Raw genomic sequence first — 21,285 nt, forward strand, 5'->3', positions numbered from 1 at the left:
TGTACTTGTACTGAAACTACCCTTGAAAACTTGAATTTTTCAGGAAAAACAGAACTCGACCTTTGATAAATAACCTCCTAAATGTTAACCTGTAGGAAAACAAAAGGTGGAATTACTAAAAGTTCATCAATTTCTGTACCAGCTTTAATAGGCACTTGTACACCTGTGTGTCCAAGTGCAACTTTGACCCCCTATGATCATAACTTTCATTCTTTAATGTAATGTTTAACTTTTGAATTGGTAGACTCTCTGCTTTTTATAACTGACAGACAGCTCATCCTATCAGGAACAGTCTCCTTTCTGTTTCTACTGTGGCTGTAAGTAAAGTAATTCTTTGGTCCCATGGTTGGACCTTCTGCAGAAAAGTGGTCCCAAGGTTGGAGCCTCACCAGTTTCCATGATTTGACAGTATAGATAGCACAGCAATATATATTTTCTTTATTTGACTCTGCAATTTTCAGATTGCAATATAATCTTAATATAGGGACATGCAGAATAATGTCATGTACAAAGTGAAGAAGAAGCATGGCTTGACATGGGACATCATTGGCAGCCCTGTAAGATGCCCCCCACAAGCTTCCAGTAAGCTCAGTCTGGTGGGGTGAGTCAGACAATAAAAAACACTGGCTTTTTCTATGCTTGTCCTCTCTTTGTATACAGGCGAAAGAGCGAGAGGGTAGAACTGTTATAAATAGTGATGGGCGAATTTCTCCCATTTCACTTCTCCGAAAAATTATCGAATTTCCTGCGAAATTCGCGAAACAATGAAAAATTTGCGAAATGTGAATTCTGTGAATTCCGATGCCGGTGACAATTCTGACGCCCATTAAAATCAATGGGCACCTAGAATTGTAACCGGAATTTTCGCCGGTGTCAGAAATATTTTGACGCCAGTGAATTTTCGTGGCAATTTTGCGAACGGCTGCGAAATGCAAAAATTTGATGTGAATTCACGCCTGGCGAATAAATTCGCCCATCACTAGTTACAAAATGTATGCATTTGTATACAGATTTATAATGAAATTATTGGTAAAAGGATATAGATCTCTGTATGCATCTGTTTAGGTCCCTGGATCTTAAAATGTCAGAGAATGTGAGCTTGAGTAATTTATCTATGCAAATTCAAGGCTGGCCCAGCTTTATGTGATCATTATATGACAGAATTCCATTTCAATTCCATTTAATTTATCCTGTCTTGAACTGCTCTCATAATTCGCAGGCAGCATAAAAACAAAAACAAAATCATTTAATGAGTTTAGAATATGCACAAAAAACATACGGGGTCGTTGTTTTAATGGACGACTAGTGCCAAGAGTGGTAATTAATGCAATTCTGCAGCTATTTGCATGAATCTCCCACTGCAACACTCTCCTGAGCAAGATATCCCTGTATTTAACACCAACCTTAGGCACAAGGGAAGTTCAGGGCTCCCACAGTATGTTTCTTCTAGTGCCTAATAAATGGTGCACTTGTAACAGCATGTCAATGGGCCACATACATGTCTGCCCTTACATAAAAGGAGCATATTGCACAAGACAACATGGCAAAAATTGTTGATGATTTGGTCCTTGCACCCCTTTTATATGAACCTTAAAAACTTTAGATTAATGTGCTTTTAGAATATGTCATTTAATGCTATTAGGTCTATGTGATATGGACTAAGAATCTGACGGTTTAAAAATACTTTTTCGGCCTAAAATAATATTCTCATATAGCTTTGATTTTAAATGTAACCTTTGAAAAAAAAATCTCTTTATAAGTAGTCAATGGGATGCATAAATATTCTACATAAATAAGCACAAGCAACGCAGCCAAATCATTTTTAGCTGTATTGCTTAAGGCCAGTTATTTTTTTTCTTTGGTTTTCATTTATTAAAGTTGTAAAATACAATTACTGTTGTATTTACAAGAAATGCTTGTGATTTAACTTGTCTGTTAATCTGCTACCAGAATTACATAGAGAACAGAGAATATAAGCAACTAGTCATGTATATGTTTCTCCTCCAAAACCCTTTGGAAGTTGTGTGCAAGCAATGGCCATATTGATGCTTTATCTGGCCTTTTTTCAATAAATGTTTGCTTTTTCTGCTTACTAAGAAGAATCCCTTTACCATAGTCAATGTTGGACTGGACCACCGAGATACCAGGAAAACTCCCGGTGGGCCCAGGTGTCAGTGGGCTCTCTTGCTTCTAACCATTTGGCCTATTTTATGGTCATTCCCTATTCCTTTATGGTAAAAAGAGGCTTAATAATGGAAGTATATTATAGTAATAATAAAGTATAGTAAGTATATATAAAAGACTAGGAGAATAAAGAGGTTGACTTCAGAGAGGAGGAATAATGGTTTGGAAAGTGGGCCCATGGTCCCGGTTTACCGGTGGGCCACCATCTAAAGTTTTCTGGTGGGCCCCTGGCATTCCAGTCCGACACTGACCATAGTAAATCGCTCGGATTGTTCGAGTTTTCTGGCAAAACCCCCTGAAAAACTCGAACATCATGCAGGCTGTTAAAATCTTCAAATGGTTCAAGGGACCTCTGTCATTGACGCCTACATATTTTGAGATTCTATTTCCAGGGGTGGGGTATAATAAATCTGAAAAATTCGAGATTTAAAAATTAAACCTGGTAAAACTTTTAACACGAAAAATAGATTTTTGACCAAAAAAATAACCTTGAAAACTCGAATTTTCATGTAAACACAACTTGATCCTTAATAAATCTGCCCCACAGTATATGCTATGAAGCAGGTATATAGACACAGATATTAGAGTCACTACAGACTCAAGAATGAATTTCCCAAGGCCCCATATACACCATTCCAAAGATAAATTGGGTCACTATTCCAACCTGTGACTACTTCTCTAGACTATTTCATTTCATTCATTTCATTCATTTCATTCATTTCATTCATTTCATTCATTTCATTCATTTCATTCATTTCATTTCATTCAGGTGCATTATAGCCAAATAGCAGGGGACATTTTTACCCATAAAGTGGATCACCGTACCAAACTTTCATTTGAAGCAATGTAGGTGGTTCTTCACAGTCAGGACAGTGAGGTTGTGGAATGCACTGCCGGGTGATGTTGTGATGGCTGATTCAGTTAATGCCTTTAAGAATGGCTTGGATGATTTCTTGGACAGACATAATATCAAAGGCTATTGTGATACTAAACTCTATAGTTAGTATAGGTATGGGTATATAGAATTTATGTGAAAGTAGGGAGGGGTGTGTGTATGGATGCTGGGTTTTCATTTAAAATTTAAAATCAAAGAAAAGTGTTATGCATAATATATAGGTGGGACCACAAAACAACATGTAAAATGAGGGTTCTTCTGTAGAAAAAAGTTGTGTGGTACAAAAATTGTTGCATGAAAAAACACCCATTGATTTTAATGTGTTTGACAACTTTGTCATTTTGCAAATTTTTGGTAAAGCATAAACTTCCTAGATACTAAACTTGATGTTGTCGGGGGAGGAATAGCTACTGGATTATTTAGAAAACCGACTGATAGGAATGATTTATTAGATATACAAAGCTTTCATAATCCTGGAATACTAAAAGATATCCCGAAAGGACAATTTTTGCAGGGCTCGCAGAATAGCCTCTAGTGAAGAAAATTATAACCTAGCAGCTAGGTCACTAGAATCAAGATTTCTAGAAAAGGGATATAATGCACATTATCTTACTAAAATAAATAGGGGAAAAAATCCCTAGAGAACAGTTGTTAGTAGATCGGAAAACTGTAAAGAATATAAAGCATTATAATCGCCCTGTATTTGTGAGTCAATATGGGAATTTTAGTAAGAAAGTTGAGAAGGTAGTTAAACAATACTGGCCAATCATACAATGTTTTCCGGTTCCCCCATGTTTAGTTATAAAAGAGGGAAAACATTGAGAGATGAGCTATGCCCCGCTGAGCAAAACAAAAGGGAAGGTTTACAAACATTTTTGGGTAAGCCAAAATATGGTACAGCACTGTGTTTAAACTGTGTTTGCTGTTCTGTAGTGATAAAGGGGGACAAAATCCACCATCCTAATAAAGGACATAAAATTGCCATTTTGCAACCTGCGATACAAAACAGGTCATTTATTTACTTAAATGCCCTTGCGGCCTTGTGTATATATAGGCCAAACCATGAGGCCGGTGAAAACTAGGATAAAGGAACATAAGGGAGACATACGGAATTTTCAAGATAAAACAAGCACTGATACAGTAGTGTATAGACATTTTTATGAAGCAAGGCATAACCAGGCCCAACTACGGTGGCAAGTCTTGGAGGAGGTGATATACAGAACCTGCTATTACAGCGAGAGGCAGTGTGGATAAAAAAACTGAACAGCCTTACACCATTTGGGTTGAATGACTCACGGAGTATAAAATGTTTCCTTTAACTATGATTGATATAAAATGTATCTAAATGTATCCTAAACCTAGTGAATTATACTGGGCCCACTTGGTAATGTATCTCTTTTAATTCCACAGATAAACTGCTTTATATATTTGTGACAGCAAAGCAGGGTAAGATTAGTTCTCTTCCTATTTTAAATGGTTAGAATGTAAATTTCTGATTAAAGATTATATTATATCTTATGCCTTAATGTTAAGTGAGTAAAGAGGAAGATCCCAGTTGTTTTGGATAGTTTCCGTTTTTCAGCCATAAAAAATGTTGTTTTGGGATAGACCTGTTTTAGATGATATTGTGGCTATTGAGCAGTTTCCCAAATATTTTTTAACCTAAAATTTGAATATTTATTGTAGGGTCGAAGTAATTGGATTTTTTGATCAATGGACACTGAGAGGTGGGGCTTCGGGTGATTGTTACTGTGATTTAAGATGGTGTGTGTTAAGGGGTTGTACACTTGACAAAGGGCATGTCTGCCCGAAACATGTAGTGGTTGTGATACACTCCAAATAAAGGAAGATTTGCAGCAGAGTTCTGTTACCCCAGCATCCTCTATTCATTTTTTGCAATAAGGGGCCAGATTCTTCCATTACTACTTGCTTAGTACAGTAAATCTTGGCTTGCAAGGAGGCACTAAGGCTTACCACCCAGTACAATTTTTAGTTGAACTTTTGGATATTTTGTTCCATAATTTCTTCAGCTTTGAAAATACCTACCATAGCTCCTTACCCTTATTTGCAAATCTGTGCATGTAACAATTTGAATGTATGCATAATGGCCCATTGATAAGGAAATCCATTCTGTTTTACAGACAATATATCAATGATCGGGTCCTGGCAGGGTTCCCAAGAGGACTTGGATATTTTTGTCCAGTTTTTAATTCTCTACCTTCATCTATTAAATTCAGTAAACAGGATGATGTTAGTAACATTCACTCATTTGTAATTGTCTTTAATTCCATCTGCATCAGAGGGGGACATTTTTTCAACCTACCTGAGTTCTCACATAATTGGTTAGGGCAGTTATATTTTTTTAAAAAATGCCTTGATTATTTTATAAGCATGGTTCTATCCTATGCCAACCCTAACACAAGCTTATTTTTATACCTACACCTGAACCACTCATTGTTATCATAGGAGGCTGAAGCAAGTATTGGAAGGGGACAAATGCTTGTTGAGAACCCAACAGGTTTCCCATGATAGGAAGAAGCAGGCATACCCATGGGCACCAGGAAATACAAGCAGCAAGTGGTACAGATATGGGATGCATTATCTGGAAACCCATTATCCACAAAGCTTTGAATTATGGGATGGCCATCTCCCATAGACTCCATTTTAATCAAATAATTTAGATTTTCTAAAAAATATTTCCCTTTTCTCTGTAATAATAAAACGAATAATAAAACAATAAATTGTAATTGATCCCAGCTGAGATATAACTAATCCTTATTGGATGCAAAACAACCCTATTGGGTTTATTTAATTCTTAAATTATTTTTTGGTAGACTTACGGTATGGAGATCCAAATAACAGAAAAACCCATAATCCGGAAAACTCCAGGTCCTGAGCTTTCTGGATAAAATGGAATAACATTTTTAAAAATGTTTGAAATTAAATTATTTTTCCACTGATATTCATATTCACTAAAAGATGCTAACTATTGAATTGTTAATTACATTTTTCAGATAAGGACTTGTGTCCATATAAGGACTTACATCAATGTGCCTAAAATAGGGGGCCATGCTTAAGGTTTAGCAAAGGAGACAGACTGTCTATTTTAACAAAACATTGGGAAATACAATCTATTACATTGAAACCTTATTGTTTAATGTACAATAGTGTATAAATCTAAAACTTTATTTATAGTTCCTTGGTGAATAAAAAAAATTGTGTAAAGTAATGAAGATATCCTTTGAAATGAGATTTTTGAAAGGTAGTAAAATGGGCTTAAAACAAAATTGAATAGCTCGGTTATCACAATAAAAAGAAAAATGGAAGAATACTGTATCTGGCAGATTTACAGTTTCTTTGCACACTACTCAAACATGACATGACTCTTCTATTATAATAAAGCATGGCTCTAAAATGAAAGCAAATAACACTTAAACAATTTGTGCTGCTGGTGAAAGTGACTTTACTAAGAGCTTCTTTGTTCCCAATATAGCAGTAAATATTGATGTTCAAGATATATCATAATGAAGGACCAGACTGTTTAGATTTTTTGATTTAGAACCATAAGCTCTTTGTTCTTATTTTATAGAAAGAGAACAACTTACTGAGAGATCAAGGCAAACTGATCGATTATTGAAGTAGGTGATCCAGAATTGATGGCTTTATTTTAAATAGGACTTTACAAAAAAAATCTTCAAATAATACAACTTTAGATCAGCGGGCTAACAGTAATATCCACTTGCCACTGTGTTCATGTATAAGAAAATACACAATGGTTTTGCACATAAACAACAAATTATAATATGTAAAAAAAATAAGTACCCAAGTTTATGTATTTAAATGCCTTCTTGGCATCATAGCGTGTATACTAATAAATGAGTTAATATTTAATTATACAGCAATTAGTATTGATCTGATTCTTTTTATGGACCATATCTATCAACTGAGGATTTTTAACATTAACAAATGTGCTAAATACCAATAACATTATTCTGCTGTGTTGAGTCCACATTTCATACACACCTCACATTCAAGTACAAATAATTAAGAAGTTGCACTTGAACTGACATTACTAGCACTTATGTAAGAACTAACACCATTTGGAATGGTGAAAATTACAGGTCTAATTTTGTATTTACTGTATGCATCTTTCCTTTTTGTTGTAGTTTTACTCTTTAAACATACTGTACAAAAAAGGGGAAATGGATAAAGAAAAACATTGGTACAGCAAATAAAAGGTGTCTTTGTGGTTTAGTTGTGGTCTAGTTTACAAGCAGAAGTCTTTTTTCTATTATTTTTTTAAAGGATATTAAAAGAATCCAATCACTTTGCAGCTCTGTTTTGAATTTTGACAAATATTTCGCTGCAAAACCAATTATTTTGCTCTTCACTAGTTGTATTACTAGAATTGGGACTACTAAGGATGAAACCTTCATTAGCTGGTTCCTCGTTTGTGTAGACAGACTAAAAGTAACAGTTCAGAATCTCTGCTTTTTCTCTGTTTTCTCTGTTTTCTCTGTTCTCATCAACCAACTCGAAAACTCGAATTAAATTAGACTAAACTTGAATCAAGTTTTTTCTCTGAAGGCTAGTAACATCTTCAAATTGGTCACTAGACCTCTCCCACTTATACATGAACTCGGCAGGCTTTAGGTGACGAATAGTTGAATTTGTATTTTTAAAGAGGTCAGGTTTGATAAATCTCAAAATTAAAATTTGAATTAAAATTTAAATAAAGTTTGGATAATTCACAATTTGAATTTGAGAGTTTTGACCATAACAAATATTAAAAAATTTGAATTTGATTTTTCAATTCAACCCTTAATAAATCTGCCCCTTAGTGTTTTAGTTATTCCATTATAGAGTTGCCTCTGTAACATAATCTCAAAGGAGACCATGTTATGATCACTATTCCCTGAATGCACATCCACACAAATGCTACAGATAAGTTCAGTATCATTAGTTATTACTGTTAAATATGAGTTAAAGTAATTGTGCCTGTTGAATCTGCTGATGCTGTTCTAGTACTAGAGTCTTATGTAAAAGGCTTCCTGTTGAATCTGCTGTTATGTTTTCTATGATACTTTTATTTTACTGAGTTATGGAGTTTCCTTCCTGTTAAGCATTACACAATTACTCCAGCAGCTACTTGTCTGTGTGTTTCACTATATTCCATGGACACAACAGATTGGCGACAAGGATGAGATTTTAGGAAGATCTGCTAAATGTGAGACACCAAAAGCTGCAGCTAAAAAAAAAACACAAAAGATACAGAACAGTGGTAAGTCCCTGCAGAGAGAGTTGTATGCTATCTGGAAATATGGCTGGACATATTGGGAAAGTGGAAGCATTTGACAGCTCAATAGAGGACTGGGCTACATATATAGAGAGACTGGAACAGTATTTGGAAGTAAATGACATACCCCTAGAGAAACATGTGGCAGCATTACTCAGTATAATAGGGGGCAAAACGTACAGCCTTGTGCGCAACTTAACAGCACCAGAAAAACCATCTTCTAAAAGCTTTAAAGAAATAGTGCAAATTGTTCAGGAACACATGTCACCTAAGCCCCTGGTTATAGCAGAAAGATTCAGATTTCACAAAAGGAACCAGCAGGAGGGTGAGACAGTTTGTGTGTTTGCAGCAGAGTTAAGGAAACTGGCAGAACACTGTGATTTTAAGGATGGACTGAATGATGCACTAAGGGACAGATTTGTATGTGGTTTATGCAGTGAAAACATACAGAAAAGGCTGCTAACAGAGGATAACATCACATTTAAACGAGCAATAGAAATTGCAGTAGCAATGGAGACCGCTGCTAAGGACACATTAGAATTACAGAACAGAAGCAAAGCAGAAACACTAGAGAAAGCAGCAACTGATGTGCATAGAGTGGTGGCAGGTCAAAATAAAAGATATTCTAATCAGAATTCTGGATCTTGCTACAGGTGTGGGAAAGGATTCCATAATGCAGCAACCTGCAAATTCAAGAATGCTTACTGCAGAAAATGTAATAAAAAGGGCCATATCCAAGCAGTATGCCTAAGTGACAAAATGAGCTTCCCTGTTTCAAAACAGCCTTTTACAAATACACATGATGTTCATAATGCTTGTTTAGCTGATAGCACTGATTCTGAACTTGGAAGTATTGATGTGTATCATGCAGATACCGGTGACCGATCTGTCATCTGGCTAACACCAAAAATAGCTGGTATTCCAGTTAAGATGGAATTAGACACAGGGTCTGCTGTGTCAATAATAACACACCCGGAATATAAAAAAATATTTAAAGACACACCTCTTCAGAAAACAAAACTGCTACTAAAAACATACACTGGACAGAAGATAGTGCCACTTGGAGTTTTAAATGCTGAGGTAGAGTACAACAATTTTAAATGCCAGCTGGACTTATATGTGGTGGAGACAGGTGGTCCTGCATTATGGGGCCGGGAGTGGTTACACAAAATACCCATTGACTGGAAATCCATAAAAATGTTACATGCAGTGTCTGCTGATAACACCAAACCAGTGGAACAATTAAAGGCCATTTTAGCTCAAGCCTCAGAAGTATTTAAAGAAGGCATGGGTACTTTAAAACACATCAAGGCTAATATATGCCTTGAGGAAAATGCACAGCCCAAATTTCACAAAGCTCGTCTAGTGCCTTATAGTATTCGTCCAAAAGTGGAAGCAGAATTGGATCGTCTAGAACAAGATGGAGTAATTTCAAAAGTCTCCTGGAGTGACTGGGGCACACCTATTGTGCCTATTATAAAAAGGGATGGTTCAGTTAGAATATGTGGAGATTTTAAAGTTTCCATTAACCCAGTTCTACAGTCTGATAAGTATCCCTTACCTTTGATTGAGGATATATTTGCCTCTCTTGCGGGTGGACTAAAATTCAGCAAAATTGATCTTGCTCAAGCCTACTTACAAATGGAGGTAGTTGAAAATGCCAAACACTACCTTACAATCAACACGCCAAAAGGACTATACCGAAACAACAGATTAGTATTTGGCGTGGCCTCTGCACCTGCCATATGGCAAAGAGCCATGGATCAAGTTCTACAAGGCATTCCACATACTAAATGTTATCTGGATGACATAATTGTGACAGGCACAGATGATACAGAACATTTGGAAAACCTAAAGAGGGTTCTAACACGGCTGGAAGAATATGGGCTAAGAGCCAACAAAGAAAAATGTGCCTTCTTTAAGGACTCTATACAATATTGTGGACATATTATAGATGCCAATGGCTTGCACAAGTCTCCAGAGAAAATCCAAGCAGTGTTACAAGCACCACTGCCCAAGGATGTAACACAGCTCAGATCGTTTTTGGGATTTATTAATTATTACAGCCGGTTTGTTCCAAATCTTGCAACTGTGCTATACCCATTAAATCAATTGCTGCAGAAAGGTCAAAAATGGGAGTGGACTGTACAGTGTGACAAAGCCTTCAAGGAAGCAAAGACATTGGTCACGTCTGATGATGTACTTGTGCATTTCAATGCTTCCTTGCCATTAAAACTGGCATGTGATGCTTCCCCATATGGCATTGGAGCTGTGATATCTCATGTTCTCCCAGACAAAAGTGAAAGGCCGATAGCATTTGCTTCAAGATCACTCACAAGTGCAGAACGCAACTATGCACAGATAGACAAGGAAGCACTTAGCCTTATCTGGGGAGTGAAAAGATTTAATCAATTCTTATATGGCCGGAAGTTTACACTCATAACAGACCATCAGCCATTGGTTGCAATACTTCACCCAAAGAAAGGAGTTTCTGCAACAGCTGCTGCGCATGCAGCGCTGGGCTTTGTTTCTTGCTGGTTATGACTATGATATTGAGTTCAAGAGGACAGCTGCACACGCAAATGCAGATGGACTGTCACGTCTGCCACTACCAGATCAAGACAGTTCTGAGGAAAATTCTGAATATGTTAATGTACATCAGATTGATTGTCTTCCTCTAACCTGTAAAATGATTGAGAATGAAACCAAAAGAGATCCCACTCTAGCATGTGTCTATGAGGCAACTCTTAAAGGCTGGAAATATACAGACAAGGCCCCACTAATTCCTTACTACTCACGTAGACATGAACTGACCATACATAAAGGATGTGTAATGTGGGGAGTTCGTGTTGTTATTCCCACAAAGTTGCAATCAAGAGTACTAGATGAGCTGCATGAAGGCCATCTAGGCATAGTAAAAATGAAGTCACTTGCAAGGAGTTTTGTGTGGTGGCCAGGAATTGATCAACAAATAGAGCAACTAGCAAACAAGTGCATTGGATGTCAAGAGGTGCAGTCTATGCCACAACCAGCTCCAGTTCATCTGTGGGAATGGCCCTCTGCTCCTTGGCAACGTATACACATTGATTTTGCTGGACCATTTCTGGGACTGATGTTTTTCATTATTGTGGATGCTCATTCTAAATGGCCAGAGGTTTTCTGCATGAAGTCTACTAGTACCTCATATACTATTGATATATTGAGAACCTTGTTTGCAAGAACTGGAATACCTGAACAGATTGTTAGTGATAATGGTCCTCAATTCATTTCTGAAGAATTTCAATTGTTTATGAAACGCAATGGAATTAAACATTCTACTTCAAATCCATACCATCCTGCAACAAAAGGTTTAGCTGAAAGATTTGTACAAACTATGAAACAGTCACTGCGGTCAATAGCACATGACAGTGGATCCCTGCAGCATAAACTGGCAAGGTTTTTGTTATCCTATCGGAATTCAATTCATACAACTACAAGCTGTACACCTGCAATGTTATTGATGGGCCGCAATCTTAGGTCTCGGTTAGACTTGCTGAAACCAGATCTCAATCGTCATGTGAGAAACCACCAATTTAAAATCAGGGGAGGAGAGAGGAGAACCTTGCGGCAGCTTAGTGTTGGGCAAACCGTCTTGGCAAGGAACTACAGAGGGCCTAATAAATGGCTACAAGCAATTGTCACTGCTCAAAGAGGTCCATGCAGTTACACGGTAAAAGTGGCAGGCAATCTATATTGGCGTCATCATATTGACCAGCTACGTAATACTGCAGTTACCACTGAGCAAAACCAGACACAAAGCCTTGTTGGAATTCCCTATACTAATGGGGTACCCCTTGAGCCCCAGATTGTGACATCACCAGAGGTAACAACCCCTGCAAGTCCAACCGAAATGGAGAGTACATACTCTGAAGCATCGGTGGTACCTGATTGTTCCGAGCACCAGTTTCCTTCCATAGAAGAGGGCAACATTTCTAGGCGTTACCCACAAAGAGAGCATCGACCTCCTGATAGACTTAACTTATAACTTGTGACTTTTATTAACCATTTATTTTACAGGTGTTACCACCATGAATCTTGATGGGGGAGAGAACTGTTAAATATGAGTTAAAGTAATTGTGCCTGTTGAATCTGCTGATGCTGTTCTAGTACTAGAGTCTTATGTAAAAGGCTTCCTGTTGAATCTGCTGTTATGTTTTCTATGCTACTTTTATTTTACTGAGTTATGGAGTTTCCTTCCTGTTAAGCATTACACAATTACTCCAGCAGCTACTTGTCTGTGTGTTTCACTATATTCCATGGACACAACAATTACAAGTTCCAATAGAGAGTCATTCCTAGTAGGTTCTTGAAGGAGCTGAAATACAAAGTTGTCATTCAGCATATTTACAAACCTGTTTGAGTTTCCTGATTTAGCAGCCCCATTACCCCAGTCAATGTCTGGATAATTGAAGTCACCCATTATAATAACTTGACCTAGTTGCAAAGCCACTTCTATTTGTAAAAGTAGCTGTGCTTCATTCTAGTCACTTATACGAGGTGGTTTGTAGCATACACCAATATTAATTTTCTTTGTAACCTTTTACCCAGTTGAAATATCTACCCAGCGGAATTCCACACCCTCCCCAGTGCCATCAATGGTTATTTCTTTAGTGCATGGCTTTGATTCAGACTTTACAAACAAACACACTCCTCCATCCTTTTAACACCTGTGTCTCTCCTAAAAAGGGTGTAACCATTTAAATTTACAGCCCAGTCACATGTTTCATCCCACCAGGTCTCAATAATACCAATTGTATCATCTTTTTTATAGAATGCAATTAACTCTAGCTCTTCCATTTTACCTGACAAACATTGGCATTTGCCAGCACACAACTGGGTTTACTATTTTCCCCTCTGATATTGACATTAATTACTAGAGAATTAGATTTAAAGTTACTATTTGCCTGTTTTCCTTGAACAATCTTTTAGCTGGTAAACTGTATACCCCTATATACTGTATGTAATAAATCATCTTTCAGCTGAAAAAGCTGCTGTAGCAGCAGACAAAAGAATAATCCAAAACATCTTTGATTATCCTGTCACTTCACTCCTGTCAGGAATGGCAACAGGAACAGAATGATGGGTAAAACAAGGTGTTATGGGATATTTCCTGTCCCCTTGAGAATTTTCTGGCGAAAAAATAAATTACTGCCACTATATAGCAAATTTATATTTACCGCAGGTTAGTAAACTGGCGAAAACATATACTTAAAGGGCACCAATCATGACCAAAATCATTTACTAAGTAAATACACTATGTGAAAGTTCAAGAAATCTGATTTTTAAAACAGTTAGAATTGTTTGTATAATGTAAATGATCAGCTCACTATACCTTCTGCAAGATCTCCCCTATCTCCCCTGCAGTTCTAGCTGAGGCAGGCATCTTGGATTTCACTGGCTCCTCCCACCTATATCTTCCCAGCCAACTGTAGCTCTGAAATCTCGCACATGCTCAGTTGAAATTCCTTGCTTGCTTATCAACCCTTCTAAGCTATTTTCAAATCAGCCAAACCTGTGTGTTAGCTACTGTTCAGTAGTGCTGCCACCTGCTGGAAGTTACTGTGTGCCCTTCATTTGCATAATGACTTTACCAGCAGGGGACAAGATAGGGAAATCTTCTGATACTTCTAGTGTAGGAATTTACTTAAACAAGGCATTCTGGGTAGAATACTCAAAGCAGTGTTACAATCTGAGCATGCTCCTGAAATTTGAATATTAGAGTCTCTGTTATAGTCACAGTATGGCCTCCCTCACAGACAGAACCCATTTGACAAAGTAAGGGATTTTTTTTAACAGTTTTTTCAAAAAACTATATATGTAGTTTGATTAAACATGTTTAGCTTGTACTGGTCAGATTGTTAATATGTGTTTGATTTTGGCTGTGATAGGTGCCCTTTAAACATATTTTTACTGCGCTTTAGTAAACGGACCCCACAATTTCAGAAAATATGACATTGGAAGACCTTTTCCTTAATCTTAGAGCCTAGATCCTCAAACTCACTCTATAAGGTATCATCTACCATTCATTTTGTCGTTAGTACTAATATGTTCTAAGATAGCTGGGTCATGCCCAGCCCCACCCAATAATTTGTCTACCAATCAACCAAATGCCGAACGCTGACACCAGGAAGACATCAAACTGTTGTAGCGATTCAGATGACAGATTACCCTATCCACTTTCCTTATAATTGAATCCCCTACAACCACAATCTGTTTAGGCCTGGCGCTGCTCTCCTCCTCACCACTACTAGATGAACTGTCTCTGTTAGAGAGCTTAGTTACGCTCCCATCTTCTTCACACAATCGGACAAATCTGTTGGGATGCATAAAACCTGGAGCAGCCTCCCTTTTACTTTTGCCCACACTAGATTTTCTTACTGTCACCCAGCTGACTGCCTAATCAACCTGCTGCTGTTCTCCTCCCCCCAAACTATCTGACCTGTTAGGTCCTGCCCAGTGATCAAGAGACTCAAGATTGTCAATCGATCTACAATACAAATCAATACCAGCATTCTGGATAATAGGTCCCATTCCTGAACTAACACTCTAAAGCTGGCCATAGATGCAAAGATCCGATAGTTCAAATCCTCAAACAATCGGACTTTCCCATCTCCCGACCTGCCACTAACCATTCAGAACCATTCAGAAGTAGTAAAAGAACAGATCAGCCGATGTTCTGCCCCGGACAGCAATTGTATGAAAGTTATGTCCAACAAAAGCTGGTGACAGTCTCCCACTGAAAATCGTCTGATCGGCAATACATGCAGAGATATTATCGGCAGCCGACAGAAATCTTTTAACCTGTCCAACTGACCAAACGATCGATCTCCGTGGGATGAAAAATGTTGGGACTCTCCACACACGGTTCAAAAATTGTACGAAGATCGGATCTTTGCATCTATGGCCAGCTTTAGGGGGTCATTTACTAACAATTTAAATTTAAAAACCGCGAAAACCACTAATACAAATCTTCGCCAGGTAAAAATTGTTGAGGTCCTATAGAAGTCAGTGGGAGATGCGCTGATCTTTTTGGATTGCTCTAAATCAATTCAGACTTTTAGAGGTTTTCATATTTTTTTTGTCCGAATAACTCAATGTTTTCATATTTTTTCTCTAAGAATTGTCCGAAAAACTCAAATTTTTAGAGGTATTCATAATCTTTGTGTAAAAAAATGTCAGTTCATACATTTTTAATTTGGATTTTTGTAATAAATCTAATGACATACGTAGTTTAAGAGTTTGTGAGTTTAGTCGTGGTTACTAAAACCACAAACATTTGACAGTTGATAAATAGGCTCCCACATATAAGGTTTAACTGGGGACTGGTCAGATTGCCATTTGAGAATTAGGATAGATGCCCCTGTATGAGGCAAATTGGAGACAGCTTCAGATACAGTGTCTTTTTGCACACTCGTTATGAGTCTGTAATGCTTTTTTTAACACACCCATCTGCTGACACTCTTTATTGTTGACAATTTGGCTCAATTCAATTTGTGTGAAATGGCTCTTTGTAGCCCCAGGTGCACACTGTACCCCCTGCCAGGGCAATTAGATACAGATCAACAAAAACAGCAGCACTCCGGTAAATTGATAAAAGTGTTTTTACTTAATGTGCCTCAAGGCAACGTTTTTGGGCCCTTATGACCCTTTATCAAGCCTTGAGGCACTTTAAGTAAAGACTCACTTTTTTCAAATAACCGGAGTGCTGCTGTTTTTGTTGAGCTGACAATTTGGCTATACCAATAAATCTTGGCAGTATAACCTAACCAAAGTAAAATGTGGCCATATAGAGCAGACCACAGTGTTATCTGATTAATCGACCCATGTGACAAATGCATGAACACTGCACAATTTGGTGCATGACCCAAATATCAGATACTACAGGAAATTAGAAGGAGCTGTAGTTCTTTTACATAAACATCTGCCAGTTCACACACCAGGATGGTACATTGGCAGAAACTGTTTAAACCCCTAATGTTGCCATATGTGCCCCAAGAACTTAGCTTTTTTATTTGCAGGTACATAGGGGAAAATAGCTTAATTACAGCTCTACTGAACTAGGTGCCTATCTGATGCAGAGAAGGATGGAAAGTGAGCAGCAATATATAAAGGTCTGAAATGGATTTGAATTTACTGAGCTGTCTCAAAGTAATCCTGTCAATAATAAAGATCAAAAGCTCCTGTGTCTTCTACAAGAAGCATAAGATGTTTAAACAATAGCAACAAAGGCAATAAAACAAGCAACCTCAAATATAAATGTGGGAGTAAGAAATTAGCTCTTATTTTAAAATGTTGCATTCTGATAGACATGTCCATATAGATAGTTTTATCCTGTATCGGTTGGTTTTCAGAATTAAATTAACCTTCTTCTAATATGTCTTTGTCTCTGACAGCAACTTTGTGCAGCTTCTCATGTCAGATGTTGAGAGGTGACTTTCCTTGGCAACAGCAAAATGTTAATTCATGACCATGATTACATTGCCTGTTACAAGAAATGTTATTGAGCTGCTTTTTATGCATATTACTTATTTAGAATGCAGAACTAATGATACGGTTATATTTATCATAGGAAAATGATTTAAGATTGCAGTTGATTTTTTTTAAACAATGCATTGTTTCATTAAGGGTGCACGATGATCTGGTTTATCAACTAAGATGCAGAACATTAAAAAAAATCTCTGTAATCACCTCCACATTTTTAAAAAAAAAGATTTTAAATCTAAATATTAGCAAATTTTACCTTTTGCTGAAGGAGAGAAGCGAGGTGGGGTATAAATAAGACAATAGACTAGTCATTGAGTTTAAAAATGTCTGTTTCTCCCAAAGTTAATATATGGTGAATAGTGGAGTAAACAAAAATTATAATATGATTTATATCACATGTAAAAATAACCCAATGGTATAAATATAGCATATATATATTAAATAGTATCATGATTTACATTATATGTAAAGAAAATCCAGTAGTATAAATATATCACATTACTAAAAGCTCTATTCCACCTGTGATGATAAAACAGCTAAGTCATGGCACCCCAATAACATTTAAATGTCTCATGTATTTATTATAATGTGTGATGGTGTCACACCTACTTCTATGTACACTTCTTGCAGGTATAGGTGTATATCTTTAATTAATTCAAAACTGTTCAGAGTAGACATAGGGAGAAACAACAATCCCCTTTTAAATGCATTTCTAAGGACTATATAACAAATTAAGTAAAATAAATATAATAATAATTAGATGTGTGACAACTTTATCCAGGGCCACCATTAGAAATCACAGGACCCATACAACAACATTTTCTGGGCTCCTAGGCCCTGCCCACCCAGCCTCCAAGCCCCACCCCAGATGGTGAGGGCCCCCCTATAAATTAAAGGGATACTGTCATGGGAAAAAACATTTTTTTCAAAATGAATCAGTTAATAGTGCTGCTCCAGCAGAATTCTGCACTGAAATCCATTTCTCAAAACAGATTTTTTATATTTAATTTTGAAATCTGACATGGGGCTAGACATATTGTCAATTTCCCAGCTGCCCCAAGCGTTTAAAGTTTGCTGCACAACATTTGGAAAAGCCAATGAAATTCTGAGAGAATATATTCTGGTCAGATGAGACCAAAATTGAGATGTTTGGATGTGATTGCAGACATCATGTTTGGAGGAGAAATGGCACTGCATATCACCCTAAAAACACCATACCAACAATGAAGTTTGGAGGTGGGAACATCATGGTGTGGGGCTGTTTTTCAGCATATGGTACTGGCAGACTTCATATAATTGAAGGAAGGATGAATGGAGAAATGTACCCGGACATTCTTGAATATGAATCTTCTGCCATCTATCAGGATGCTGAAGATGAAACGAGGGTGCACATTTCAGCAAGACAGTGATCCCAAACACATAGCCTAGGAAACTCTCAGTTGGTTTCAGAGAAAGAAAATAAAGCTGCTAGAATGGCCCTGTCAATCAACCAACTGAAGATCAGAGTTCATAGAAGAGACCCCAGAACATTCAAGATTTGAAGACAGTTAGTATGGAAGAATGGGCCAAAATCACACCTGAGCCATGCATGTGACTAGTTTCTTCATAAAGGAGGTGTCTTGAAGCTGTTATTGCCAACAAAGGCTTTTCTTTTATGGGGTTATTTATCAAAGGTCGAGTTTGTGAGGTTTTTTCTACCTTGAATAAACTCACAATTTGAATGTTTGCTTATTTATGAAAAAACCTGAATGTAAAAAACTCAATTGATTTTAATCGAGGGGAAAAACTTCAATATGCAAATTGATCGTTATATGGAAAAAAAACCTCAAGTACCTCGAATTGATAGAGTTTTTGAGTGAAAACCACCATAAAAAAACCAAAAATCATGAAGGCAAAAAAGATCTTCAAGTAGTTCAAGGGATCTCTGCCACTGACTTCAACATGATTTGACAGGTTTTAGCTGGAGTTTTTTCGGATTCAAGCTTTTAGCAACTTCAGAAATGACATCAGAACTCACCGTTTATAACTGATGACATCAGAACTCACCGTTTATAAGGCTATAATTTACAAGATTTTCATGGCTTTTGTGTATTATATATAGAGATAGATAGATAGATAGATAGATAGATAGATTGATTGATAGATAGATGATTGATATATAGATGATAGATGATTGATATATAGATGATAGATGATAGATAGATAGATGATAGATAGATAGATAGATAGATAGATAGATAGATAGATAGATAGATAGGACAACTCAAATTAACATCTAAATCTGCAGTATGTATCTTTAAGAATTTTCTTGGAATGGTTTCTGCCAGTGTTGGGGCTACAACTATCACAGAATGAAACTGATTATATGAGGGTGTTTAGTCAATTTCTCACATGGGGAATATTTTTTTAAACAGCCTGATAAATAGCTTTGTTGCTTGAAATGTTGTATTGACATTGCCTCCTTGATTAAAATGGATCACTGTGGGAAACTGGATGATTAGAGCATTTTAGCTATTTTCAATTGTAGCTTTGTAGTTGTTCTTGCAATTGAGGTTTCTAATCTCTGTACACAGTAGTTATTTCATACAACAGGACACTTCAAAGGTAGGGCCATATTATTCCTTCTTATAGTGCATCATATACACTGTTTGCACATCTTCTTTTGACCACACCAATTTCTCTTGATAGTTAGAAAATGCTGCTGTATTTGCTACTTTATCCTTATATACCATGTTCAGTGCCAAATGCAACATCTATTATATCATGACCTGCATCACAAAAAGGGAATTAAAGAAGCAGTAAACCCCCCTTTTCAACATGAGTGCAATGAATAGAGCTTGTGCTGAACATACTTTTTTTACCTGTTGTTTTAATCATTAAAAATCTATGGTTTTTGTTATTTCTTGAGCTAAACGGGGCAAAAGGGGAGAATAAACAACTTCATCTTTGGTTCTTGCAAGGTAGATAATTTGCTTACCTTGCAAGTAGTGATAAGGAAAACTGGGTAGTGTTGCCTGAAAAATGTAATATTTTGCAAAACAGTGATTTTTTGCAGAAATCCATTGAAGTCAGTAGGAAGGTGAAATTAATTAGCACTAGCAGTGATAATTAATATTTGATTAGAATAATAGTTAATTAGAACATTTGTTAAAAGATAGTATAAACTGCTAATAGCTATTTAAGATATTTAACATATTTAAAAGCCCATAGTTAATAAATAGTGATGAGCTACTCTGTCCTGTTCTACTTTGATTAAAAATTCAAGTCAAGTCCGTTTTATTGTCATTTCTTCTGCATACAAAAGAACCATACACAGTGAGATGAAATTGCATATAAGTTTTTGCAGCTTTTTGAGCAAAATACATTAAACTCAATGGGCATTTTTTTTGTTTTTATTACACACAAAATGCTTTGATGTCAATAAATGCATTTTTTTCCTCTGCATTTTCTCTAGCGTTTTATTACAGCAGAAAGTTTTGCAGTGAAAATTTTGCTCATCACTTGTAACGGTCGGCACCCAACACCAGAACAAACACCAGGCATCCTGGTCTCGGCTCGTGCTTCACCAGTAGTGTGACCGCCTTTGGGCCTCGGGAGGAGCCCTTGGCTTACTTGGATGCCACCTGGACTTAAACGAAAGGTGCAAGATGAGGGTTCTGGATAGGCAGAGGGGCATGACTGTAGAGCAAAGTCTTTGGACAGAAGGTCGTCGTACAAGGCGTGAGGCAATAGAGAAGTCAGATCAGGCCGGGTCGAGGCAGGCAGAAAGTCAGCGTAAACAATTCAGGCCGGGTCTGGGCAGGCAGCGTTTAAAGCGAGGTCAGGCAGGCAAGGGCCAAAACCGGGAGATCAATCAGATGGGATGAGGCAGAATCGGAGTCAAATAACAGGCAAGGGTCAGGTTCCAGAGATCAGAGTAGTAAAACAGCCAGGCAGGGTCAAACACAGGAATCAAACAGACTAGAAGCTTAACAGCACAAAGTACAAGTCACCAGGAACAAAACCTATCACGGGCAACCATAAAGTAACAAATGCCCCTTTAAATATTTTTGAATGCGCCATTGCCTTTAAATAGCGAGAATGCGCGCGGCGTGCGCACTAGGGAGGAAGCCGGCAAGAGGAGCGGCGCGGCGGGCGTCCCCGCCGCACCACTAGACCACCAGGGTAAGTGTTCTTGACATCACTATTAATAAACACTTATCTATGTACTTATTTTATCAGCGGTTGACTCCATCTAGCAGTTTCATTCAAAGTCACGTAACTTCTGGGTTTACAGCACAGGTTTAAAGTACCTTCTGAGTTAACTGTATTATGAATGTTTTAACTATTCACTAATAAAGATTTCAGCTATCTTTAAACACATGTATATGGCTGGTCTAATGTTCTT

At 37.2% G+C, this 21,285-nt stretch overlaps 1 protein-coding gene across 1 annotated transcript; it reads left to right on the forward strand.

The window, feature by feature from the left end:
- Window positions 1-8,333: 8,333 nt before the first annotated feature.
- Window positions 8,334-12,399, forward strand: LOC121394480 (uncharacterized protein K02A2.6-like). Its single transcript, XM_041565636.1, is given in 2 exon segments — window positions 8,334-10,879; window positions 10,881-12,399. Coding segments are annotated over 2 exon segments (3,999 nt in total). The 5' UTR covers window positions 8,334-8,399.
- Window positions 12,400-21,285: the final 8,886 nt, after the last annotated feature.

The sequence above is a fragment of the Xenopus laevis genome, chromosome 6L (assembly GCF_017654675.1).
Source record: "Xenopus laevis strain J_2021 chromosome 6L, Xenopus_laevis_v10.1, whole genome shotgun sequence".
Lineage (NCBI taxonomy): Eukaryota > Metazoa > Chordata > Amphibia > Anura > Pipidae > Xenopus > Xenopus laevis.